The following is a 27,627-nucleotide window of genomic DNA, read 5'->3' on the forward strand; positions in this document are numbered from 1 at the left end:
TACTTTCTAAATCCCAAAAAGGACGGATCACTAAGGCCAATTCTCGACCTCAGGCCCCTCAACCATTACATACAATGAGATCATTTTCATATGATCACTCTACAACAAGTGCTTCCACTGCTGCAACAAAGCGATTTCCTTACAACACTAGATCTAAAGGACGCCTACTTCTAAATCCCCATACATCCTGTCCACAGAAGGTATCTAAGGTTTGTACTGGAAGGACAACACTATCAGTTCAAAGTCCTCCCATTCGAAGTGACAACAGCACCAAGAGTATTCACAAAGTGCCTAGCAGTGGTAGCCGCACATCTCAGAAGACAACAAATACATGTCTTCCCTTATCTGGACGACTGGCTCATAAAAGCCAAGTCATTCAATCAGTGTGTCCAACACACACATCAGACAATTCAAACATTGCACGCCTTAGGGTTTACAATAAACTACACCAAGTTGCACCTGCAGCCTTTGCATGTACATCAGTATCTAGGAGCTACACTAAACACGTCTAAAGCCATAGCGTATCCCAGTCCAGCCAGGATACAAAGCATTCAAGCCTTAGTCACCACTTTTCAACACCAGCAGTCTCCGCAAGCCAGGGTGTTCATGAGGCTAATAGGCATGATGGCATCTTGAATCTTCATAGTACCACACGCAAGTTTGCAAATGCGCCCATTACAGGAATGCTTAGCACAACAGTGGAACCAAGCTCAAGGTCAACTAACAGACCTGGTGTTGGCAGACAGACGCACACATTGCTCTCTGCAGTGGTGGAACACCAAAAACTTGACAAAGGGGCGGCCGTTCCTCGAGCCTGTTTCACAAGTAGTGCTCACAACAGACGCATCCCTCACAGGATGGGTAGCCCATCTCTTACATCACACAACTCAGGGCCAATGGACCAATCAACAAAAACTGTTCCAAATCAACCATCTAGAGCTGCTAGCAATATTCTTAGCACTCAAGACTTTTCAACTTCAAGTACAAAACAAAGCTGTCCTAATCCGGGCGGACAATATGACAGCCATGTACTATATACAAAAACAGGGGGGGGGACACTCTATGCAACTGTCCCAACTTGCACAGAACATTTGGAGATGGGCCATTCCATAAAACATTTATCTGGTAGCGGAACACCTTCCAGGAGTTCACAATCAGATAGATCCGTTAAGTCGGCAGTCACAACAGATTCACAAATGGGAACTACATCCACAAGTTCTTCAGCCCTTCTTCCAAAGGTGGGGGCACCCACACATAGATCTGTTTGCCACACACGATAATGCAAAATGCCCAGCCTTCGCCGCCAGGTTTCCATACCCACTGTCCGAAGGCAATGCGATATGGATGAACTGGTCAGGCAGATTTGCGTACACTTTTCCGCCTCTCCCACTCATTCCATTAGTAGTGCGCAAGCTCAGACAACAGTCTCTCACATTGATCCTGGTAGCTTCCACATTGGCACGCCAACCGTGGTTCACCAAACTACTAGATCTCTCTCTAGTTTCACATCAAAAGTTACAGCTCACACCCTCCCTGTTAACACAGAACCATGGAGAAATTAGACACCCAGACCCAAACCAACTGAATTTGGCGATCTGGCTCCTGAGGTCTTAGAGTTTGGTTATCTAAACCTACCACCTGAATGTATGAACATCATTAAAGAGGCTAGGAAACCCACTACCAGAGCGTGTTATGCCGCTAAATGGAAAAGATTCGCAATATATTGCAAAAATAATCACATTGATCCCCTGGATGCTTCCATCCAAAATATCATTTGTTACCTTTTACATCTACAAAGGTCTAATTTGGCATATTCTTCCACACGCCTGCACCTTGCAGCAATTGCTGCCTATTTACAAAACAGGCAACATCTGTCTCTATTCAGTGTACCTGCAATCAAAGCATTCATGGAAGGATTAAAAAGAATAATCCCACCCAGATTGCCACCTTCTCCTGTGTGGAACCTGAATCTTGTCCTTACAAGACTCATGGGGCCCCCTTTCGAGCCTCTACATAAATGTGAACTGCAATTCCTAACATGGAAAACGGCTTTCCTTGCTGCCATTACCTCTCTCAGAAGAGTAAGAGAGATCCAAGCTTTCACTATACAAGAACCATTTTTTCAAATACATCCTAACAAAGTGGTTCTTAGATCTAATCCAAAATTTCTTCCAAAGGTCATCACTCCTTTTCATCTAAGTCAATCCGTAGAGTTGCCTGTGTTTTTCCAAAACCCAGACTCTGTAGCAGAAAGGTCTTTACACACATTAGATGTTAAAAGGGCTCTTTTATACTATATAGATAGAACTAAATCCTCTTGAAAGACAAAACATCTGTTTGTATCTTTCTCTCCTCCACACAAAGGCAACCCCATCTCAAAAGGTAGGATTGCAAGGTGGATTGTAAAGTGTAAACAAATATGCTATATTAAAGCTAAACGTACATTAACAGTTCCTCCTAGAGCGCACTCCACTCGCAAACTAGGAGCCTCTTTGGCTTTCTTAGGAAACATACCCCTAGAGGACATATGCAAGGCAGCAACATGGTCTACACCACACACCTGCACGAAACACTATTGTGTTGATGTGCAAGCCAAGCAGCAAGCTGCAGTAGGCCAGGCTGTCCTTAGAACTCTCTTTCAAACTACTGCAACGGGTGCAGGTGACCACCGCTAAGGGAGACACTGCTGCACAATCGATGCATAGTGTACATTCTGCAGCTCATATGCCTCGAACGGAAAATGCTACTTACCAGTATGCCTCTGTTCTTGGCATGAAGAGCTGCAGAGTTGTACACGCCCTCCCGCCTCCCCGGGACTTGTATCCGTTCCAGGTTTTCACCTTACTTAGATGCACACGCATGGACAACCTTTTTTCTTTACTGCTACTAACTCCATCATTTCCCTTCATGGCGAAAAACAATTTAAGGATGGAGCAGATGCCCATGTGCAGTATTGTCCAAAGAAGGAGTCACCTATCTCGTGACTACAAAGACTTCTTCCAAGAAGACAACAACCTGCAATCATCCGAGCCCAACACCAGTTGGCGATCTAATGCATAATGTACAACTCTGCAGCTCTACATGCCAAGAACAGATGCATACTGGTAAGTAGCATTTTCCTTTTCCGTATCGGTCTATTAATTGGAATGTTTTTTACTAAGTCTGCGACCTAAGCAAAACATTACATTTCAGTTCATTACTCTCACAAATGACCGACTTTAGTGTTAGAATAACCCTCACGTTTTTGTTTTCCAACAGCTGCGTCTGATACTCAATCCGAAGGAAATCTCTTCCATGCTACAGAAGTTCAATTTGATTGGATTTATAGATTCTCTTTTGGTAAGAAAGTGTCCTAAAAATATTTAAAGTATGCCTTTTTACTATGAGTCATCCTGTTCACACACACACACACACGCACACACACACACACACACACACTTAGTAAAAATCAAAAGGTCATAAAGGAGGGCATGATATAACGGAAATTAGAGAGAGAAATGTTTCTGGGAAGGCAGCCTCTTTAATATATATAAGACTGACTGAGAAAAAGAAAGAAAGAATAGTATGTAACCAGAAGTGAGAGGAGTGAACTTAACAAAAGGTTTGTCTATACATAATATATGTATATAAATATATACAAGATATACATAATATACTTACTTATAGGGAATTTCAGACATTCCTCTTCATCAATAGTCCTGTTGTTATATCATTCACATTTGTCTTCTGCCCACTACAGTACACAGGATAGAGCATGGATCTATCCACGTCAGTCGAATGGCTACCTTCAGTCTGAGTCACAACATTCTGTTCTTTCACAAGGAGCACATCCACATACAAAGTAGTTCCTGTCAAAGTCAGAAACTACTATGGCATGCATGTGTTTAGAAACCTAAAATGTTGTTTTACTTTAGCCATTTATTTTTATTTTTGAGAGCGCCTACAACCCACATTCCAACAAACAAGTTTTACTAAAACCATAACAAAATGGGTAATGACAAAGCGAAAAGATTGGCAGCCAATGACAGACAATTGGCTTAGCAATTGCTTGTTTTCTCCTTCTTCTTCTCCTTCCTCTTCTTCTTCTTTTTCTTCCTCCTCCTTCCTCCTCTTCCTTTTCTTATTCTCTTCCTCTTCCTCTTCTCTTAGGTTGTCTACCAGCTGCTCAGTGCCACTCCCTCTTTCTTTTCATCTCTATCTTAGGTTTCAGAGGTGATACGTGACTCGCAGTTGCTGAAAAAAGAGACAAAGAGATCTACAATCAAACAGATTTGTGAAATGGCTGAAAAATATAGGGGTTCCTCAGTCGCCTTCGCAGCCAGCTTTAGAAAGAAGCTGAACACCCTATTGTCAAAGAAGTGGGATGCTCATGCCTCACTGTGCGGAAGTGTGACGGGCAATCTTAGAGCATATCTCTATGTTGCCCTGGTGTCTGTGGCAGCAGCTGTGGTGTCAAGGGGCAAGGAGGAGGATTATGAAGATTCTGATAGTGAAGAGGAAGAGGAAGATGAAGACACAGGTTCTACTGTTGAGGATGGTGCAGAAGACGGCAACATCACTCTGGTACGTAAGCATATCCATCTTTGTATTGGTATAAAAATGTTTGTCGGGTACATTTATAAATGCAATTAATATGCAAGCTATTGTAGCCATCTGACATGTACTTCACAGTTTGGCTGATTTCATATGCACACCTGGGGGTTAGCATTGTACTGCACTGTCTCTAGCAAGAAAATAAAATGTGCCAAAGAAATTCATTTTATATGACAAAACCATTGAACATGCTTATCTGTTTTTTTTACAGATTAATATTTACTTTGAGTTCAGCTGATTTTTATGTTTAAAAGTTTTTACTGGTAGCTTTCCAAACAATTAGTATACAAAACAGACATCATATAAAGCACAATACTACAGAGTAAACTATTCAAAGAAAAAGTTTAGACACAATAATCCAACCTAAATAATAAACCTAAATAATCCAAACTAAAAAAGCAAAGTGTCTTAATTATTGCAATGACATAGTATATCCGGTTCCCTGTGGAAGGAAATGGTTAGTATTGAGTTCAGCTGATTTAATCTGAACAAAGAGCCTGGGTTTTACATCTTTAAATTTGAGTTACACTTCCAACATAAAGCAGACAAAGGGCACAGTCTCTTAACTGATATTTATTTTCCATATTCATGTTCTACGTGGATATCTTTTATAGCCTTGTAATCTATACTTTAAAGTTTCCCTAATTTCCTACGCACATGGTATGTAAACTTTCAGTCTTTAGATATGCACTGCCTATGTCAAGCATACAATCTGCACAGAATGCTAGTGATATTCCTTTTACAGGATAAAACTATATTTAAAGGTCATATTTTTATAGCCTGACAATGTTCTCTTTAGAGTTTGGCTGATGTCATATACACATGCTGCCTGGGCTTTAGGTTTGTACTGTACTGTGGATATCAACTACGAAGAGTGTACAGGTTGAAATATTTTTTGAACTATTGAGTAGTAACTAATGTTTTACCACAATATCAAAGCCTCAATATGAAAGATAAAAATGTCACAGTTGTAAGAGCATATAGGTAACTACAAATGTAATATTCTTAACTCCTTATCTACGTACCTTGAAGATTTATTTATTTATTACGAAGCTTATAGAGCGCGCGACTACCTCCATCGGGGGGTGTCCCGGCGCTAAGACTACAGGTTTATCACAGAGAGGGTTGCCTAGTTCATGTCCATCCGAAAGAAAAACCACAGGCTGCAGGGGAGTTTGTTAATTAATGTTTGGAGAACAGCCAGGTTTTCAGTTTGCGTCGGAAGACTTGCTCAGATTCGATAAACCTAAGGTCTATTTTAAGATATTTTGTCAATGTACATATATGTAGATTTAAGGTACAGGAAACATATACCTGCCATTATATAATTACCTATTGATGTTTTTGTCTTTGATATGTAGGCCTCCATACTGTGGCAAAACAATTTTACCACTCAATATGCTCGATCCACACAGTACTAAACATTGTCACAAGACCTTGCCTAGCCATGTGTAGTTATCTCAATAACTTTCACATCGGAACTCAAATGTCTTCTATTCTCAAAGATTTCTATATGACTTACTTGTGGATTACTTCTGGCATAACAACTTCATACTCTTGGCATGTTCTTGGAATTTGAGGAGTAAGTAAAGGGCAGTACAAGAGTAAGTCAAAAATATTTAGAGCAAACTCTTTTATGAGTTGGACCCAGTAAGTTAAATGGAGAACTTCTGCAAGGACTTGTACACCCATTTATTAGAACAAGAATTGGTGTACACTTGTAATTTTGTTTGGGCTATTTTGAAGAAATGACCCTCGGTTATATGTTTTAAGGAAATGTGACTTATCTCTGTGTCTCTCCTAATTTCACATTTAGTTACAACCAAAGATTAGATGGTACAAACGATTCACTTGCTTTCCGCAATGTACCGTGGATAGGTCCACTCTCTTGAATTTACTATATTCCTGTTTCAGAGGCCTGTATGAAAATATATAAAACAAAAAGGGTTACAGTCCACTCTTACCACCAAAGACTGCCACCAACTCTCTACTTGTTTGATGCACATAGTACATGCTTTTGGAATACATGTGTCAGAGAAGACTTCCCCATTTTTCTCGTACTACAACTACTGAATGATTTTTCTAGTTCTTGGCACATCTTGGTAAAACTACATTTATTTTCCTTTGAGCGTGTCACACCTTTATATGGTGGGCATGTCAGTGGGCATTGCACTTCAAAGCCTCAATCCTTATATAGAATATTATTACGACCCTTGGATTTGGAGCTGCTTTTATAATGTGGACCACTTTTTGGGTGATGGGGCACAGCGACTGTCTTGAACATTGTATTTTGTCGGGGCAAACACAGTAGTCACTCCAGTCCCTGCTAATTTGTATTTCTTTAGGTTTAAGGGCATCAATGATTTGCTGAGTTGCAAAAAGTTTTATGTTTGCCCCTAAAGTTTATTTGAATGTGAATAATTGGGAAAGATTTTTGAAGCTTGAAATAATAGACTGTCTATAAGGTGAGGTGGTCAAAGGTAGCATGTACAGGGGGATGGGGCGAGTAAATGTTATACTTTTCTAGTGTATGTAGCTGAGGAACGAAACATTAATTGGAAGCTATTAGTTAATTTTCTTATGAACAAATATATTTATTAAATCCTGAAGGCCCATGTCTTTTACACACTATATAGGTAGAGTTCTAAAATACAAACAGTGAACCCAGATCCAGTACATATGTCAAGTATTATATTGAATCATAACTCAGCAATAAGTAGATGGATATGCTCTGAAGGCCAACAAGTATATTTATAATATACCACAATAGATTGTGAAGCCATTAAGTTTCAGGAAAATCTTTCTCCTTGTCAGTAGTGGACAGGATGTTTTCATAAACTTGGTCTTAATCTGGGTCTTAGCTGAAATATCACCTCAAGGTCAAGATAGGAAATTACTAGCTTTCATTTTCAGATGCTGTAAAATTAGAAGCAAAAATGCCCATTGGCTATGAACTTGGCAGCTTTCATCAAATGGTGTGAAGGTGACCTTTCTTTAGATGTAGTTTATTTTCCTTTTAAGGTCTCGCCTAGCGATGCAATGCAAGCGCTACGCACTTGTTAGGTCTCGCCTAGCGACACGCGCATGCGTTGCTCGCTTGTGAGATCTACTGTCGTCGGTTTTGCCTCCGAAGCGAGTTGGAAGCTCCACCTATGCTTTACATTGGTGCACGTCAAAAACGTGCGCTTTTGATGTGAAGGGAGGCATGTTTGTTCCCTCCCATCTCCTGTTTGCCTCTCCCGCCCAGACAGGAGATGTTCACGCACACGGCGTCTCTTTTGCTTGCGGCTGTCCCCTTTTTTTATTTTTTATCCTTCTGTCACTATCTACCAGTCGTTCTCTTCCTCCGACTTTGTACTTTTTTGTTTGTCTCTTTCTTACTTTGGGGTCACATCCTGATGATAAAAAGTACGTCCCGGTCAGTACGGGCAAAATTAATCACCTATATATGCTTGAAATCACCAGTGTTGGGCAAGGAGCCGCCGTGTAGGTCCTGTGAGTCCTTGTGAAAATATATTGTGCTCTTCTTCCCACAGAGAACCACAGTTACAAGTAATTCCAAATTGTATTATGAGCCAAACTGAAAAATACATCTTGCACGAAAGTGTTGAGCGCCGTGAGGCCAGTTTGTAACATGTGAAGGCAACATGGGTGACACATGCTCACATGCCCAAACTCCGAAGTGATCCTAAACCCAAGCGCTTCAACAGAGACAAGCCATATGAGCTTAATTTTCAGAGTAATTAATATTAAAATAAGGGCGAAAAACTAACAAATACCTTTACTATTGTGTTGCACTACTGACAGCACAAACTCAGGCTTGTTTTGTTGTACAGGAGTATAAAACTAACAACAGGTTGGGAAAATACGTATTTAAAATATTTCAACAGCAACATATCTTTTCATATATTTCAATATGTTCCCATGCGGATTGCTCTTTTCAAATATTTCAGCTCCAGAATTGTTTCAAAGTGGTTGGTAGTGTGACTGGGACTTGACTGACTCTCTGAGCAGAATATTCGAGGTGCACATACGGGAGCCAACAACAATTGCCCATCTGCGTTAAAGACGAGAGAGGTGGACGTCAACTACGAAATGGGCTATTATGTCTGTTTGCCGTATTCCCGAGAGTCACCCCTTCACCCCTTAAATTACCCACTAACTCCCACTCAACTGGTGCTTTCACACCTACTTTACGTGGTGTTCCGCACCAGAGGGCATTTGAAAAATGAATTTTTTGCCCCCCGAAAAACATGTGAATTTATCAAACAACTGACAGCGAGAAAATCCGGCAAATATTTGTTTAAGTTCTGGTTTTTGCATATCACACCGTGTACATAGATGCTTGTCTCCAGGTCTAGTGCCTCCGTGGACGCCATGCTTTCACCTTAGGGTGCACGCTTCACCCACTGTCACGGGTTCGAACCCCAGGCAGGCCAAGCCATCCTCTGCTAACTCCAGCCAGTGCAGGTGACACCTCTGCTTTCTCAATGACACCTAGTAAAGGTGGGTGGAACAAACCAGGGATGGGTGTGGGGTCTGTCCCCACCCCTGGTACCAGCTGCAATCTGATTGTTTGACATAACTTTATCCAAATAACTAACCCCTGCCTTTCTAGACTGAGGGCCTACCTGGGCCATTTTTTTGCATGGAGGTTGCAAACGTCTCTGTTTGAAGTGTTCAAAGTAAAATTAAAAGTAATCCCATCGAAAGGAAACTGCTGGGACGGATGGCAATTCAAACCTGGCAGTTAAAACATATTTACGGTAACCAGTTTGGTCATTTTTATTTCCCATGATTGCTGAGTAAAAATGAACAATCCAGTTCACCGACAAAAAAATACGTGTTTCAAGTGATCCATTTGTGGTAAAACGGTTTTCCAACATCAAGCTGATGGGATCTTTTTTTTTGTGGTGCAATTGAAGTCAAAAAAGCACACGGGCCACAGTCAGACTTATCAGAAATAGTATGAAGCTGGCACTTAGGTCTGAGGATGCCCTCTGAGCGAGCGGAGGGTTGGCTTGGGCAAGTAAAATGAATAGCCACATAGAATGAGTTGGGTAAATGAGTGATTTTCAGTGCGCAATGGATGACTGAGTGCGCAGAATGAGTGAGCAAGCGGGGGAGGTGAGAGGGATTGACCGTATGAACAGGACACGAGTAACATGATTTCCCTACACTACACTTCAATGTTTAACTTGGGACAAAATCTCCTCTCCTTCACACACTCACACATCAGTCTTTCACTCATGGCAGATGGTTGACTCCTACACTAATTCACACTTCTCCCTTTAACTCCCGAAAAAGGCACCCCTCCTTTACACACTCACACATCACTGCGTAACTCATGGAAGAGGGTTGTCCCCTACTCTAATTCACACTTCAGTGCCTAACTTGTACAAAGTCACCTCTCATTCACAGACCCACCCATCAGTGTGTCTGTCATAGTAGAAGGTTGTTCCTTACACTAATTCACACTTCAGTGACTAACTCCCAACAAGAATTTGCAATGCAATAGGTCTCGCATTTGCGAGAGATGGAGCTATTGGCATTGTGAACAACAATGCCTTTTATTAATTTGTTTTGCAAACCTGCAACCGGTGCATAAACACACCCTTTGTACGTATAGTCCTTGCTTACAAAAAGCAAGACTGGCAGTAAAACAGACTGCCAGCCTTGCTTCTTATAAGCAAGGACTACAAGTACAAAGTGCTTGTTTACGCACAGCTTGCAGGTTTTCAAATGCATAAATAAAAGGCATTGTCATTTACAATGTCAATAGCTCAAACTCTCGCAAATGCAAGACCTATTGCATTGCAAATGATTGTTAAGATATCCAAGTGTTCATCCTTATCACAGATTATAACGGATTGATCTGACCTCGAGAAACTTCCACATCCACGTTCTATAAAACAGATCTCAGACTGTTGTTGGTCTCCTCATCCTAATTCTGGGATACTCTCCTTCCAAGTCAGGTAATGTAATATGCTGTAGTTACTAAATGAAAAATAACCTGGGGTATGGAACCTTCACAAGACTGGTGCATGAAAGGTAGAAAATCTCTCTTGAAACATAATGGAGTTAATGTTTCAAGGCTGTCTAGTTTCAGCAGATGTGAGCTGCCTGAAGGACAGATGGCAGAGGTCAGTTTTGCCTTTAGCCAACTCATTAGGGAGCCAATGGATGCCTGCTGCGACCAAGTCCATTTTCTGGTCTTGGGTGAGTATCCGGATCTGTGTTATGGGCATACGTTGGTGGTATAGATAGGATTATAGTGGATTGGTATATAGGTATGTTTTTGTCTAGATTAGATTGTGTCTATAGTGAAACCAAAGGATGTATTGCTTGTACCTATGGGAGCAGAGAGACCCAGGATTATTGCTTGTACCTATGGGAGCAGAGAGACCCAGGATGGAATCCTTGACATAGCCAGGAAAAGGTAAAAAGAGAGATTGCCACCCTGACAACAGTCCTCTTCTTCTGATAAATAAGGAAGGTGGGTGAAAGCTGTATTCCAAATCTGAGATGCTCTAACTAATCTATACACACAGGTGTGCCGAGATCACTTATTTCTGAAGGAAATACAGGACCTCAATAGAAGTGTTCTATGGACCACCAATGTGAGTCTTGTAGGGTGCGATAATATATTTATAGATCCAATTTTAAATAGGAAATCAGAGGCAATGTATGTGTCTTTGGAATATCAATGAAGGAGAAGATATGGTTGATGCTTGCAGAATTGGCAGTCCTAATCTAAAGGAATATACCTTCTTTTCTGTCCTCCACAACTCCCACTCTAGCATAGGCAACATATTTATCAACAAAAATGACTATATCACATGGTCATCATAAACACTTGCCCGATCACGCATTCAGAACACACCACTGATTAAATCACTTTTGAATTTCATATTATTCAGAATACATTGCCTTGTTGGAGATTCAACACTAGACTGAAGCATAACTCGGAGTTCTGAAGTGTCAGACTCACTGAACTGCAGAGAGTCTCAGCATTCCCTTTATCCCATCTGTAGCCCGTAGGAACACCTCACGTAAAAAAGGTATGAGGTTCCTTATTGATTAATTTGACTTAAACCACAAAAAGTACACTGTTCTTAGATCCAAGGGTGATCCTTTTTGAGTAGGGGTGCAATAAGCAATGGGCTCTTTTCAGAAGACTTAAGGGAGATCTTTTCACATATGTTTGTGGGTCACAAAGGCGCACTAATGAACCACTTATAGAACATTTTCTGGAGGCATGATAGAAAACAGATTAAGCCAAGTGAATAAAAATTATCTATTTATGACTATATATATATATATATATATATATATATATATATATATATATATATATATATATATATATATATATATATATAATATATTTTTTAGATCCATGATAAGATCAAACAATACATATCCCATAGAGCCACAGTACAATGCTTGACTTGTTTCTTGCCTTAATTCTATCCAGATCATGATCTTCCCCTAGTCTAAATATTAGGTGGCCTGGTAAGAAGGTACTAACGTATACTGAAGTCCCACACATGCACCAGAAGTGCACACGCAAGAAAAATGACTTTGAAGTCCATCTCAGAACTTATTTATACCTTGACACTTATAAGGGATTTAAAAAACGACTGACAACAAATAAATAGATTGCAATTTATCACAGTTCAATTCTCAAAATAAATACAACATGCTATGTGATGGTGGGCACAGCATCCAATTTGCAAGCTATGGCTTGTGCTCACTGCTTACATGTATCACACACTCATGCTCCCAGTGGAAGCGGTTCACAATTCTATCAAATCTTGTAAAATCACAGCTCACCTTTAAAAAGTTGATCTGGTACTTATGGGGTTTGGGGACCTTGTGTGATCCTCGGCGAAAACTACTGAAAAGAAATTAAATAGCAGATCCGCATTACATGAAGATGCACCATATGCTTGGTTTGTGCGTGATAAGTGGATACATACTACTGTTTAGAAGAACACCAACAGCCTACATGCTGAAGTCCTCGATGACCCAGGAATTTAACTGGAGCATAGCTGGGCTGTGTTTTTAAAGGAAAGGTGCTGAATCAGCGAGGGCCACATGTGACTTAACTGCATAGTGTGTACATGTGCAGTCATGTCACTTAATGGTGTAAGCTTCAGGTCTTCAAGGTCCATGTTGTAACTGGCCCATGGCACTTTTATTAAAAATGAATATAGTATTCAATACAATAGTGCTCATTTGTTGCTGAAATTTCTGAGGCAGTGGCACTTGTATTTAAAGAGGAACATTGTATTATATGCTATGGTGTTTCCTGTCAAACTGAGAGCCAAACTAATTGATCCTATTGGCTGTCCTGGTCACAATAAGATTTGCTAAATATTTTTAAAAAATTCGCAAATGTGTTGGTGCATGAATACATGGTTGTAAAGATATTGCATCAGTGCATGGACACATGATTATATGATACATCTGACAGCAGATATAGATATAAAAATAAACTTGCCATCTTTGGATGGAGACATACCACGATTACACATGTAGAAGTAAGATATATTGTTCAACTTTAAAAATGTTGTTATCCTCAAATAAAATAAAGGATCTTCGTCTATAACAATCTGTATGTTAATATATAAACGTAAGTCAGTAATATTATGAAAGTAGTTTAGGATACATAGGTAGGAACACTCTAGTCTTGTATTTGGGCGAGATTGGGGAAGGGGTAGGGAAGGAGGGAAAAAGACACTGGAGCCATCATCTTATTTGGTACAGCTCTTAGTCACATCTATTAAATGGGAGTCTGGATACAAGTCACACAGCTGTAGATAGACAAAAACATTGTAGTTTGGTTCAGAGTGGGCTCTGTCAGTTAATTCGGGCTAGACCAATGCTGATTTGCACATGGGTAGCTCCTGGCCAGGGTGTCATGGTGGGCCAAAATTTGTGAACTGAACTGGAATGTGCCCCCCCCCCCCCCCCGCCCCCCCTGCCCGCTCTCTGGAAAATACTGGTACGCAAGATGGGACTAATTCAAGCATTTCACTTTTAACATTTTCCTCAGTGCAACAATATCCTTTGTGTGGCAAGTACTTCCAGACATGGGTCCCTTCCTCACTGTTCCACTGGAACCAGGCCTCATTTAGACAGAATAACTGAACCAAAAATATTGTGGGACAAAATATAGGACCAGATGTAAGACCAGTTTTTGTGTGCGCAAACGGGCTTGCAACCCATGTGCGCACGTATAAACCTACATGGCCTTGTACAAACCCTATCTTGCGAGTTGCAAAAAATTGCGACTCGCAAAATAGTGTTTTGCTACTTGCTATTAGGAAGGGACGTTCCCATCCTAATAGCCACTCTCTAGCCATGTATGAATGTTTTGCAACCGCAATTGCAGTCGCAAAACACTCGCAATTTACCGCCCTCTTCAAGAGGGTGGTAATGGAGTCGCAAATGGGAAGGGTTCCCCAGGGGACCCATTCCCCTTTGTGACTGGCTCTAAAATATTTTTTAAGGGCAGGCAGTGGTCCCAGGGACCACTACCTGCCCTTAAAAAATGAAACGAAAATGTTTCATTTTTTTTTTTACAAACGCATCCTGTTTTCATTTAAGTAAAATGGGCTGCATTTAAAAAAAAACTGCTTTATTGACAAGCAATCCCAGACATGGGGGTCTGCCGAGCCCAGCAGGCCACCATCCCTGGGAGGACTAGCCATTCCCACTGGGTTCGCAAATTGCGAGTGGCTCATTAATATTCATGAGCCTCGAATTTTGCTACCCCCATTGGGAATTGAAATCAGTGTCTCTGACACTGTTGTACATTCCAAATTGTGACTCGCAATTTGCAACTCGCAATTGAGCGCAAATTGCGAGTCACAATTTGGAATGGTCGTACATCTGGCCCAAAGTGTCAAGACTATCGAGGTAAAAAATATTGTGAAGGTAAGTTTCTACAGGTAAGCAAAGTTTTACTATACATTATTCCACATGTATGTACCTTGATGATATATATATATATATATATATATATATCTTCAAGCTACATAAATGCATAGTTAAAAATAGTAAATCTATACTTATTATATTTTGGGCCTCGATATTTTTGACATGATATTCTGCCCACACAATATTATTGTTTTCCAATAGTCTGTCAGTGATCCTACTAGGCCTTACTCTACTAATGAGGGACAAATTGGCCGAAACCAGTCTGTGGGTGCCTGTGTATTGCTTTCAGAGAGGACATAGCCTGGCAGTTTTTCCTGGACTTTCGTAACTAGAGCAAGGATAGGACTGATTTACATATCGGTTCTTGTCTGAGGTGGCATGGGGGCAAAAAAATGAACTGAAAGACGGGACTGAATGCTGATGCGGAGATTAATTCAAGAATTTTACTCAGGACTTTTTTGATTTCCTCACTGCAATATTATTAGTGCAACAGGTATGCCCAAACATTTATTATTTATTTATTTAATAGTTTTATATAGCGAGAACATGACCCTTACGGGTATCAGAGCGCTTTACAAGTAAATAGAGATCAAAGCAAAAGTAACAAAAATATCATATAGGAGAAAAATACCGGATAAAGCAGTGTCTGGAAAGGAAGGGTAAGTTATACAATATTCAGAGAGCAGCGGGGCTTAACCAATAAAAACAAAATTACCATAGTCAAGAAAACAGCAGGATCATGCAGTGTCAAGAAAATAGAAAAATATCAGAATCAGGGTGGGCATCATAGGATCTAGGGAAGACATTTTTTCATAAGGAGTGCTTGAACTTCTTTCTTGAAGGATACCGTTGAGGTATTCCTTCTGATTTCAGGGGGCAAGGAGTTGCAAATTCTTGGAGAAATCCCAGAGTAAGAAGGCTGTAGGTTTTCTTCTTGTAGAATCTCTGATGTTTCAGAAGTAAGGTGTTGGAGCTTCTTCAAGATCTGGAACCACCAGAGAGTTCTAGTTTCTTAGCAAGGTGTCTAGGGCAGGGGTCTTCAAACTATGGGGCACGACCCCCAGGGGGGGGGCGTGGAGTGATACAAAGTGGGTTGTGCATTTCCAGTCAAACTTCTGCCCAGGCCCATAGAACTACAAGGGCTTCAGCCCACTTCTCCTGGTCTGTGTCTCAGCCTGGGCTGCTGCAGGGCAGCTCGAGCTGCTGTGGGCTGGGCACTGTCTGGAGTCTTGGCACACCCGAGTTTTTGACAGGTCGTTAAAGACCATTGCATATTTACATGCCTTTGTAAACTGTTTACAGAGGCTTTGTTTTTTTTCAGGTTCCAGTACCCCCTGGGCCCCCACTCTGCCTATTCCTTACATTTAAACAGTTTTATGACACAGCAGCTGTGAATAAAACTCCAGGAAGTTAAGAATGTCACAGGTCAGCAACAAATGAAATTAACCTAGAACAGAAAAGACATTCATACATCTCAAAAGGTTTTTTTCTGTACACCAAGGGGTGGATTTACAAGCCCCTTGCGCCACTTTTGCGTCACTTTCCCCATGTTAAAAGTGGCGCAAGGGGCTTGTAAATCTGCCCCAAAATGTTTTTCACTTTTGCCAATTTCTATTATAAGAATAATTTATCTAATAAAAACATTATATACAAGTCTCATTGCATCTCAGCACTCGTGAGAATTTGGTCCTGTGTATGCGCTGGAGTTGTTAACATTTTAAAGCACTTTAGGGCAGATTTACAAAAAGTAACTCAGCATAGTGCAGCAAGTTATTTTACTGTGCTGTGCTCTGTTAGTTCGGAAAGCACAGAGATGCGACATATTTACCAGAATATGTTGCATCTCTGTCCTTCCCCTGCGCTGGCGCACAAGCTTCAGCCATGCGCCGGCGCAGTCACCCTTGCACCATGGTGCAAGCTGTGTTGTGGGGAGATTGTTTTTGTGCAGGAAGGGGCACCTTTCTGCACAAAAACAATCACTACAGGCTCTTTCAATGCCTGCTGTAGAATGCAGCACGCATTGAAAGAGGAAAAAATGAGGAGAAATGAAAACCTTTCTCCTCGTTGCACCTCGCTACGCCACCTCTAGGATGGGGTAGCATTCACACGCATCTCCAGATTTACAATTTTTCGTAAATATGGAGATTTTTCTTGTTCAATGGGTGTTGCGTGGGAACACCCACAGCAACACCCATGGAACTCCCCTTCCACGCACAGTGCTGCATGTGAAGTGGCCATATTTACGAGGAGAGGAAAAGTCAAGCAGGGTGGCTTTTCCTCTCCTTGTAAATATGGAGGGGCCCCCTGCGCCACCAATACATCACAAAAAGTGACGTAGGGGTGGCCCAGGGGGCTTGTAAATCTGCCCCTGAGTATGTAGGCTTAGGAAACCGTTTGTTAACCTGCGACACTGGCAGAGCCATGAATCCAGGCTTTTTACCCACTGCTACTCTGGGACCAAAACTTGTTGTGGGTATACAGTCAAAATATCAAGTTAAAAATATAGAATTGCAGTAATATTGAATTAAAAATATAGAATGGACACAATATCAAATGGACAGAATATATACAACAAAAATATCGAATAGAATAGCAGTAATATCAAATTCAAAATACAGAATGGACATAATATCGAATGGACAGAATATAGTCAACAAAAATATCGAATTTGAGGTAAGTTAATATCGATTTTTTAATAATATCGAATTTTTTAAGTGTTTTTTATGTTAGTATATGTGTGAAAAGTGTATGTTTATTTTATAATTTATTTTAAGTAATTAATTTTATGGTATTTAATTTTTGCGTAATATAATTCTGTAGCGGGTTGTGGGTTTATAGGGGAATAGGGTGGGAAGTAATTTAATTATAATTAAATATTTTAATTTATTTATTGGTATTTATTTTTTATTAATTGGTAATTAATATTTAAATGGTACTTAATTAAAATATAATTGGTATTACATTTTTATTAATTGGTAATTTTGTTAATTTTATTCATTTATTTTCTGTAGCGGGTTGGGGGTTTATAGGGAAATAGGGTGGGAAGTAATTTAATTATAAATAATTAAATATTTTAATTTATTTATTGGTATTTATTTTGATTTAATTATTAATTTATGTTTAATTGGTAATTAATTAAAATATAATTCGAAATTAATTTTTATTAATTGATAATTATGTTAATTTTATTAATTTATTTTCTGTAGCGGGTTGTGGGTTTATAGGGGAGTAGGGTGGGAAGTAATTTAATTTTAATCAATTAAATTTTAAATTTATTTATTGGTATTTATTTTGAATTAATTTGTAATTTTTTAAAATTAATCAATTGCTAACTGGTATTAATAGGTAATTATTTTTAATAATTACTTTTTATTTGTATTTTTAATTGATTAATTATTATATTATATTAAATCGTTAATTACTTTTAATTAATTTGTAATTGGTATTAATATTTAATTTATTTGTATTCATAAATGAAGTATTTACTTTCCCTACTGGTGCACTCACTGGAGTGGGAATAGTAATTTTTACTCCTACGCTATCCAACGCTTTCCCTACTGTTGCACTCTCTGGAGTGGGAATAGTCATTTTTACCCTCCCGCTATCCAACGTTTTCCCTACTGTTGCACTCTGGAGTGGGAATAGTAATTTTTACCCCTACGCTATCCAACGAGTTCCCTACTGTTGTACTCTCTGGAGTTGGAATAGTAATTTTTACCCCTACGCTATCCAACGCATTCCCTACTGTTGCACTCACTGGAGTGGGAATAGTAATTTTTACTCCTACGCTATCCAACGCTTTCCCTACTGTTGCACTCACTGGAGTGGGAATAGTAATTTATACCCTCCCGCTATCCAACGCTTTCCCTACTGTTACACTCACTTGAATGGGAATAGTAATTTTTACCCCTACGCTATCCAACGCTTTCCCTGCTGTTGCACTCACTGGAGTGGGAATAGTAATTTTTACCCCTACGCTATCCAACGCTTTCGCTACTGTTGCACTCTCTGGAGTGGGAATAGTAATTTATACCCTACCACTATCCAACGCTTTCCCTACTGTTACACTCACTGGAGTGGGAATAGTCATTTTTACTCCTACGCTATCCAACGCTTTCCCTAGTGTTGCACTCTCTGGAGTGGGAATATTAATTTTTACCCCTACGCTATCCAACGGTAAAAATATTGTATATTTTTTATTAATATTATTTTCATATATACATATGTATTAAAAAATTAAATTGTAGTTTTTTTTAAACTTACATTAATTATTTATTAATTTTAAGGTTAAGTATTTTAAGTATGTTTAAGTTAATTATATTTATTATTTCATTAATTTTCAATTACTTTTAAGACATAAAAAAAATCGATAATTTGACTAACTATATTTTTTACGATATTTTTGATTCAATATTTTTGTACTTACCTGTTTGGAGATAGGGATTCGATATTTTTGCATTCAATATTTTTTCCTCCATATTTTGGGAAGTCTATATTTGTGTCATCGATATTATTTCAGTGATCCCTTGTTGTGCTGCCTGGACCAAAGCTGGAGTTTGATGTATGTGCAGATTCTTCCTACAGGTTTGGAAATTTTTGTCATGAGGGGTCCTCACACCTGAAAATGTCGACAGGGGGGTCTCTGCATCCAAATGTTTGAAGACCTCTGATCTAGGTGTTTTGAAGTAGAGATCTTTGTGGGTTATGCAGACTATTTTTTGCTCGATTCTTGCTTCGTAATGGAGCCAGTTGAGGGATTTCAGATCGGGTGATGTGGTTGTTTCTTCTTGAGCCGGTGATGAGCCTAGCAGCAGAGTTGAACGAGGCGGTCAGAGGAGCCGGCATGGAATAGGGCAGACCAGAGCGGGTTGCACATCCATAGTCTAACCTGGGAATCCCTAAGGTTTGCACGGCATGCTTGAAGTCGTTGGGGGAGGAAGGGTTTCAATTTTCTTAGAATGTTCATTTGGTGATTTGTTCTTTTGGTAGTGGCACTGATGTGTTTCAGCATGTTGAGGTTCTTCTCTAGAGTTAATCCCAAAGATCTTGTAGAGTCAATGACTTATAGAATGCAGTTGAGGGCTGTTAGCTGTTTCAAACATTATTTAATGACAGGTGATTGGTTAAATGGGGCGATTATTAGGAATTACATTTTTTAAGTATTTAGGGCCTCATTAGGATGGTGGTGCATCCGCATCCTCCGGGTCGGCGGAAGCCACCGCCGGCCCGGAGGATGCGGATTCACCGCCGCGGCCACAGGAAACACCCACCGCCAGATTAGGATGGTGGTGGGATGGTCGTGGGAACAGCGGTGGACGGCAGGTTTTCGTCCGCCGCTGATCCGCAGGTTGTTGGGCACTAATTGGTGGCGGTGTCTGCAAGACACCATCAGCCAAATTAGGATGTGTGTAGGAACATGCTTTTCCGCGGCGGCTTTACCGCCGTGGAAAAGCATGCGGAACTTTGCTTCTGGGGGCCCCTTGTTAAGAATTTCTGACATTAATGAAACTCTAAAACGTTCTACATCAAACCTGTGAGGTGCCTAATACGCCTTCTGAAGTGAAATCATCAAACCCAAGAACCAAACAAACCTCAAGCCATATGAGGTTAAAAACTGAGGGGCATATTATCAAGGGGGTTTATCTCCGCTTTTTTGGCTTTAAAAGCCAAGAAAGCGGAGATAAAATTATCTCCCTATTACCTAGCTGTCGCTAACACCAGTTAGCGACAGCTAGTAGGAGATAGCGACCATCTTGGGCCCCGCTTTGCATGTCAGTGATATTTATCACTAATGACATGCAAAGTGGGCGTGCCAAGATGTTAGCGACTGAAAGCAGTGGCTAACATCGCTATCTCCTATTACCAACTTTTAGAGATATACGCGCTAAGCGCGAATATCTCCAAAAGCTAACACCTGCCCTGAGCAGTTCTTAGCCATGTTATCCAATGGGAGGTGGATAACATGGCTAAGGGCATTAGCTCGGTAATGCATGAATATCGCTGACTTTTCAGCGATATTCATGCTTTGCGGCGATTTTTATCGCATTTGCATTAAACCTTGGTAATACCAAGGTTTATTTGCGGTAAAAATCGCCGCAGCTCAGCGGTAAATTTTTGTCTCTAACCAAGCAATAGCGATAATTATCGCTATTGCTTGGTAATATGCCCCTGAATTCAGTAAAAGCAGTACTTATAGAACAGGTTATATCTTGCTATTAATCAAAGCTAACTGTTATACCGCTGCCACCACAGCTGTAGACAACTGACTACCTCAAGAAAACCACATTAACCTCTATCACAGACAAAGGTGGTCAAATCCATATGGGGGATGTTGACATTGCTGGTATAATCCAGGGCTTCCAAAGAAACCTGCACTCCAGTGAGACATTGCCATCAGCAGATTAAATAAAATTGCATCCCCACAACAACTCATGGAAAATTCATATCTATGCTTGAAGCATACATTTCTTTTGGAAACATAAACTTAGCAAATGACAATTTCAAGAATGGATAGGCACCAGGCTCTATTGAGCACTCCACTGAATTCTACAAACGCTGTAAAGAAGGACCTATGCAGAAACTTGAAAGCCAGTTTAACCATCACAGACAGGCACCTTCACAGTAGCCACAATCATCCTAATCCCCAAAGAGGAGAAAGAATTACAGAACTCAGCTAATAAATACAGACTGCAAAATATTTGCATATATACTAGAATCTCGTCTGGTATTCATTATCCCCCTTCTAATAAAGGTCTATAGGTTATTTAAAGGGAAAATATAAGCCTTCAATACTAGAAAACTATCCAATATCTTTGCTTCTGTTGAGGAAAAATGTGATAAAATACTGTGTGGAATAACTCGCACTGTGGAAAAGGCATTTGACAATTTCAAACGGAAATAGCTTTTGAACTCCTAAAATGGATTGTCATGTCAAAAGTTAATTGATAATGCCAGTGTGCTATATGCACAATCAAAGGAAAATATATTGGTCAGAAGATCCCTATCACCATACTTCTATTTACACTAAGATAGGAGTCTGGAGATAAGGCTATCCTTTGTCTATGCACCTCTTCATCCTGGCTTTAGAACCTTTGCCAGAGAAAATAAGGATCAGCACCAGTAAAAAAGGGATAATAATCAATCTAGACAAGTGCAAAATATCTGCCTTTGCAGATAAATTACTTGAAACATCTACCCAACACCTACTGAAATAGATTAATGCACACGCTGCAGTGAATGTATACAAACTAATAATGATAAGACTGAAAGAAGTACGTCCCCTGACCAAACTGTGTCTGAAATACATGACGAAAAGTAGATATAAATTGGCCTATTTGAGATTTCCTTTGCAAATAAACTATGCACCATCATGAATCAAATACAATGCAAAACGATGAAAGACACAAGACAAACAAATTGCTATGGTCACCACGTAGGTTCTTAAGGTGGGGCAGATTTTGAACTTTTCTATCACTGTCTCTCTTTAGTTTCTCAAAGAACTGATAAAAACCCTGAACTGATTATTTTGGAGTAGAAAACACCAGTGGCCATGTGAGCAACAAAACCATGGGTAAACTAGGAAATCTCCCTTGTCATACACATTTTTATTTCTACCAATGACTGCAGAATCCCCAATGCATTGCCAGTAAGAGCCACCTAAAAAAGCATGAATAAATATTCCAAAGTGAGGGTGTGTCCAAGGAATAATGGCTCACTAATGTTTCTGGTTGATTCATGAAACATGTGACAGGCATAATGGAAATTGTAGGTCATACAGTGCTCGGTACCATTAATTTCATATAAAGAAAACTACACTAATTACCCACATTCACTGTTAAAGACCTCAAGTTGCCCCCATGTGAATCAAAGAACTACCAAAGATGATCTCCAATATGTAGAAAGTGATTGGAACAAAAAGCATCTTATAAGAAGAAAAGTTAGAACTGGGCCCAACTCAAATTTCCGCAACCACAGAAAACACCAGACTGTAAACTTCCATCAACATATTGGGGTCGATTCGTATTCGGGAAACTAATCCGTACGACGATTCGTATTCGTAGCCGCTTCCGTACAAATCGTAGTAATCCGTCCGAATCGCGTAGTACGATCCGTTGGCTCGAAATACGTACGAATCGTCGTGAACCGTACGAAAGTCAAGGGTGAGTCCCTATGACATAGACCCGCACAGTAAACCGTACGAATCGTAAACATGCCATACGACCCGCCAAGTACGATCCAGACCGGGGAATGGGGACGCGATTTGTACGGATACGTCTGGTATGAGCAATTCGTTCGGAGATCTACACTATCGCATAGGCATCGTACCCCTAAATTCAAGGGGAGTACGTAGGGGGTGTACGCACCGTACACGTACGACCTTGGGGGTACGGACTGTACCCCTACGCACCGTACACCTACATTCATGGGGGGTACGCACGGGGACATACGCACCGTACCCCTGTAATCCAGGGGTGTACGCACCGTACCCCGATGCACCGTACCCCTGCAATGATGGGGTGTACGCACCGTACACGGGGTAGTCCGTTCTGTACGCATTTCGAGACGAAATCTGTTTTTCCGGACGTTTTAAACTCCCGTAGCTTAAGCGTCGTACGGAGTGCTGTCGACACGAATCGTACTTGCTGGGTCGGAAAAAGCTGCTTTGAACCGTACGGACGTCGCGTACTGCGTGTTCCAAATGTGATTCGAACGGATCATTGAGTCGTATGGTCTTTGGTACGAATCGTACGGAGAACTGCATTGGGTACACATCGTAAGTACGGGTACGGTTCTCCGAACGATTCGTACGGGAAAAAGGCTCCGTACAACGATTCGGACGGGATTTTACCGAATCGGAATCGGCCCCATTATGTTTGTGCCAAACACCAACACAAAAATCTCCACCAAAACCCCATGAAGTTAGGGTCTGAATTACTCAACCCGTCAATAATCTATCAAACCTGCAATCAAATCTGATGAAGAGCCATAAAATGTTCAACCCCTGCCTAGGTCACCCAATCAATTTACTTTATCCTAGATGGGAGGGCCTATATGAAAACGATGCTTACAAGCATGTGCCCATAAACTTGTGCTACTTTAAAACTCATGCATTCTGGAGCGATTTCAGATGGAATAAGAGGGATTCTGTTTTCTGTGGTCCAGCTTTAATAATGTTGGAGACATTCAGGACCAAAATCATAAAACAAATTTCACTGGCATATTTGGTGCAAACGCGTCCGTCACCCTACTACCATTGGTGGGCTGTGAATGTATGATATGAATGTTTGCATATAATTTTGTGCTGCCTTTTGTTGTTGTGGTGGTGCACTGCTTTGTTTTAGCTATATTTTTGTGTTTGGTTGTGCTTTGTAATCACTGTAGAAGTGCCAAAAGAGGCCCATTTCTTTTTAGTTTCAGTGACAAAAAACCAATGACCAAGTTGGTGAAATACTGCTACTCCAGCTATTCAGCTAAGACATGAGCAAATCCAAGCCGGTGTTAAATTACAACTTACAATTCTCCCTATATTTAACATGTCCCCCAATGTTGGGTTATGGGGCAACATCTCATTTGGGCATTTAAGATATTACTGAATGAAGCCCTTTCGTAGAGTTGGTTTTGGTCCTGAGGTTTTTCTAATTTCAGCTTTTATATCAGGATGTCAAGTGGATCCATGTAGTACTGAAATCACTATGGCAATCTGAGTCTGCAGCACACCATAGGAGAATGGAAGCGAGGGAGAAGAGGAGGGCTCAGTTTGAACACATTTTAATCTTTCTGACAGACAGGGAAGGGGAAAACATATTTAGAGCCCTTATGTACCATACAATCCTCATAAGGTACTTACTGTTCAGGAGTGTCCAAAGATCAACTATGTAGTGGGCTGATGATAGGTTTAAGTCCAGTAAGCATTTGCCAACTTCACCGGGAAGTTGAAGGTAGCAGAAATGTCTAGCAATTTCAGGAGTCAACGGTCATCGTCATTTGCAGTCTAGAGGGCCTTGTCTACAAAGTTTAAGGTTATTTTGCTGTCTCTGTGCTGCAGCGTGATTTGAAGACAGACTAATAGTCAATCAAGAGATGGTTAGCATTTATGTGGTTTTGGATTTTAACAGAGGCTACTTTTTTCAAAGAACTTGCTGATGAAATATAGGTGAGTGCTGGACCGATACCTGGCGATGACACGAGTCTAGTATAGGTTTCTTTAGAAAGTTTCTGAAGACTGCATGTTAGTTGGTTGTCAAACCCAGAGACAATTAACATCCCATGCAAGAGTATTCACTAAATTGGGTCCAAAAAAACACAAATAGCATCTAACTTTAAATGTGCAAAATGTTCCAATCAAGACCTCTCTATAACGGCACATGTCTGCTACTGGGCCTTCACCTCAAACGTCATAGTGTGGATATGTCAACCTAAAGAGCAATGTCCAGGTTGTATTTTGATCCTAATCGAGTAATCCTCTAGGAGCCAAGAGGTTTGCCTCGGAGTAATCAAACAAATCCAGTAATGTTGTGACACACTGAGATGTGTCGCCTGAGCCATAAAAAGTTGCTGCAAATGGTGCTAGGACTTTACTCCACTTGTACTAGATATATCACTATGCTTCTGGAGTCATTGTTGCACTGCAACTGATTTCACATAGGCAGGTATTGGAAAGAGATTTCTCCTTCATAGCTTTCATGCATTCCACATTCTCTAAACAACATTATATAGTTGTTTTTCAAATTCAATGTAATAAATTGTTTATTTGGTTCATTCAACCAACCAAATACAACAATAAAAACGGCATGGCAACATCTTAAAACCTCAATGCAATAAATAGGTTAAGCTTGATATACTTTTTTTAAAAGTAAGAGTCCTTAGTGTGTTCTTGGGTTATTGTGGCTCAGATAAGAAGTGCTCATTTTACATTTAGGGTTCACATATGACTAGGGTTGGCCGTGGTGTTGTTTTTCAGGCTGATAATTGCAAAGCCTTCTTCTCTGTTGAGTAAGTGGAATGTCTTGCAAGCGCTCACTAATTCTTGCTTCATATAGAACATTGCACAAGGTTTCCTACGTTCGAGCCCATTGATACAGTACATCGACAAATAACAACGGCACTATAGAATATTATACTTTCCTAGCAACACAAAAACTAATCAAGGTTTACTTTCATCCAAATGGCCAACTGCAGCACAGGGTGACAGTTGTTTAATTGTGTTAAAGTGAGGTGTGTCGTTGCTACCTAGTAATTGACAGAGGCTAAATGCCGTTCAATTGGCTACTCATATCTATGAATAGTTTTTGTGTTTTCAGTAAGGTGAGAGCAAACGGTTTTAATTTTTCCTTAACGGATCTTTCAGTCAGTTAAGGAATGAAGTGCTTGTGCCGTAGCCGAGCCAAGGCTATCCCTAAGAATAAAGAATGGATCGGAATAGAATTTTTAGACCTGTGGCTTTTGAGTAACAGCAATTCTTCTACAACATTCTTCCTTGTTCTGAGCCGAGACACCTGCACCTTACAATAAAAAGGGCAAATATTGTCCTTCATACGCTAGTAACCAGATTATATAATGCACTGTGCCCCCACTATGACTAAAATGTAACATCTGCCCTTTAAAGTTTTCATCATGACCCCTTCGGAGATTAATTTGCTCATAGTGAGACTGGGTATTTCTGCTTGTTCACCTAATTTATCATTTGATTGTGTATAAAATACTAGTTTTTTCTTCTATTGCTTTAACAAAACCTCAGGGTCTTGTTTTTATTTAAAAGGATTACTGAGAGGCTCTTAAACTTGCAATACCATCCTCAACGTTGTAGTCAGAGGAGCAGCGTATCATCAGCATGGAGAGCCCGGTAATACCACTTGTTTCAATTTATTGGGATTGTGGCCACATTTGCATTCATCAAGATATTATCAGGTTCAGAAATGTAATTGCTGAAGAAAAAGGCGGGCAACATCTAAGCATCCTTGCTAACTAACCCCTTATATTGAAATTCTTTACTCAAACCCCTACTTTCGGCTACAGAGACCCATGAATTCTCAAACATTAATTAATTTGCATTCCGATGTTATTCATTTCAGAAAAATTAAGGATCAATCTATTATATCATAGGAACATTTCAAGGCCATGTAACCTCAATAGATAGCAGGATTTTGTTTCGGACAGAAGAAATCAATTTCCAGAGGGCAAACATATTCAAAAGGATTCACAGCGATATTTGGGATCCTGTCTTTGCAAAGGAAGAATGCTATTATTTTCATTCAATTTCTGGATTTCATTCAAGTGCATTCTAGAAAATGATGAGCTTGTAGGAGTCAATTTTTAAATGCGTAATTCTGTAATGCCCCACTCACTTTTTTTTACAAGCATTTACCTTTATTGAATTTCAGTACACTAACCTGTGGTTGATCTCCTGGGGAAGCCACATGAAGGTGAATATGGTTCTAGAAGGGTGTCCCAAGCTTCAGTACCCTCTCTTGTTCTGTCCCCTTAATATATTGTTGTTGAAATGTAAAAGAATTAAATGAAGACATTTCAGGGTCAATCAGTGCATGTTACTTAAAATTCCAAACATACAGTTTAGCTTCATAATTATTTTATCATTAAAATGGTTTACCTTCAAGAGATTGCTCACCTCCAAGAACCCACATGATTTTAATTAAAGCCTCTAGCACCCCCCGGAAACAAAAGGTAGCAGAAAAGTAAGCTGGCGCATATTTAGCACTCCCACAAACAAGTGTACTTGCTCAGGGGGCACAAGCACACAATCTCACTTCCCCGGGTCTGAGATCACTAAATTCATCCATTATAATCTATTAAAGAATAGTATTGAGCCAGCAAAAACAAATGCAAAATTTGGATAGGATCAGGGATAACCACCCTAGGATCCATCTGAATGCAATTCCTGTTACCCATTCGGGCCAAAGGCTTTGGAGAAATTTATCAATTTCACGATAGTCATGACTCTGAGGGTTAAAATTAATCAATGTGAATGTTTCTCCAAATGTCATGGAAAGAGACATTCCTCTCTCCATCAAACGGTTTGCCAGTGTGGCTCTCACAAACAGGTTGTATTACTAAAAAGCGCCACCAACA

At 40.1% G+C, this 27,627-nt stretch overlaps 1 protein-coding gene across 1 annotated transcript in view; it reads left to right on the forward strand.

The window, feature by feature from the left end:
* The window catches only part of LOC147677700 (uncharacterized), a 213,983-nt gene that overhangs the window by 97,661 nt on the left and 88,695 nt on the right, over positions 1 to 27,627 (forward strand). Inside the window, exons 4-5 of the mRNA XM_086945344.1 lie at positions 3,259 to 3,339; positions 4,204 to 4,563. Of these exons, the coding sequence (XP_086801470.1) occupies positions 3,259 to 3,339; positions 4,204 to 4,563 (441 nt within the window). The remainder of the gene's footprint in view (positions 1 to 3,258; positions 3,340 to 4,203; positions 4,564 to 27,627) is intronic.

The sequence above is a fragment of the Lissotriton vulgaris genome, chromosome 12 (genome assembly GCF_964263255.1).
Source record: "Lissotriton vulgaris chromosome 12, aLisVul1.2, whole genome shotgun sequence".
NCBI lineage: Eukaryota > Metazoa > Chordata > Amphibia > Caudata > Salamandridae > Lissotriton > Lissotriton vulgaris.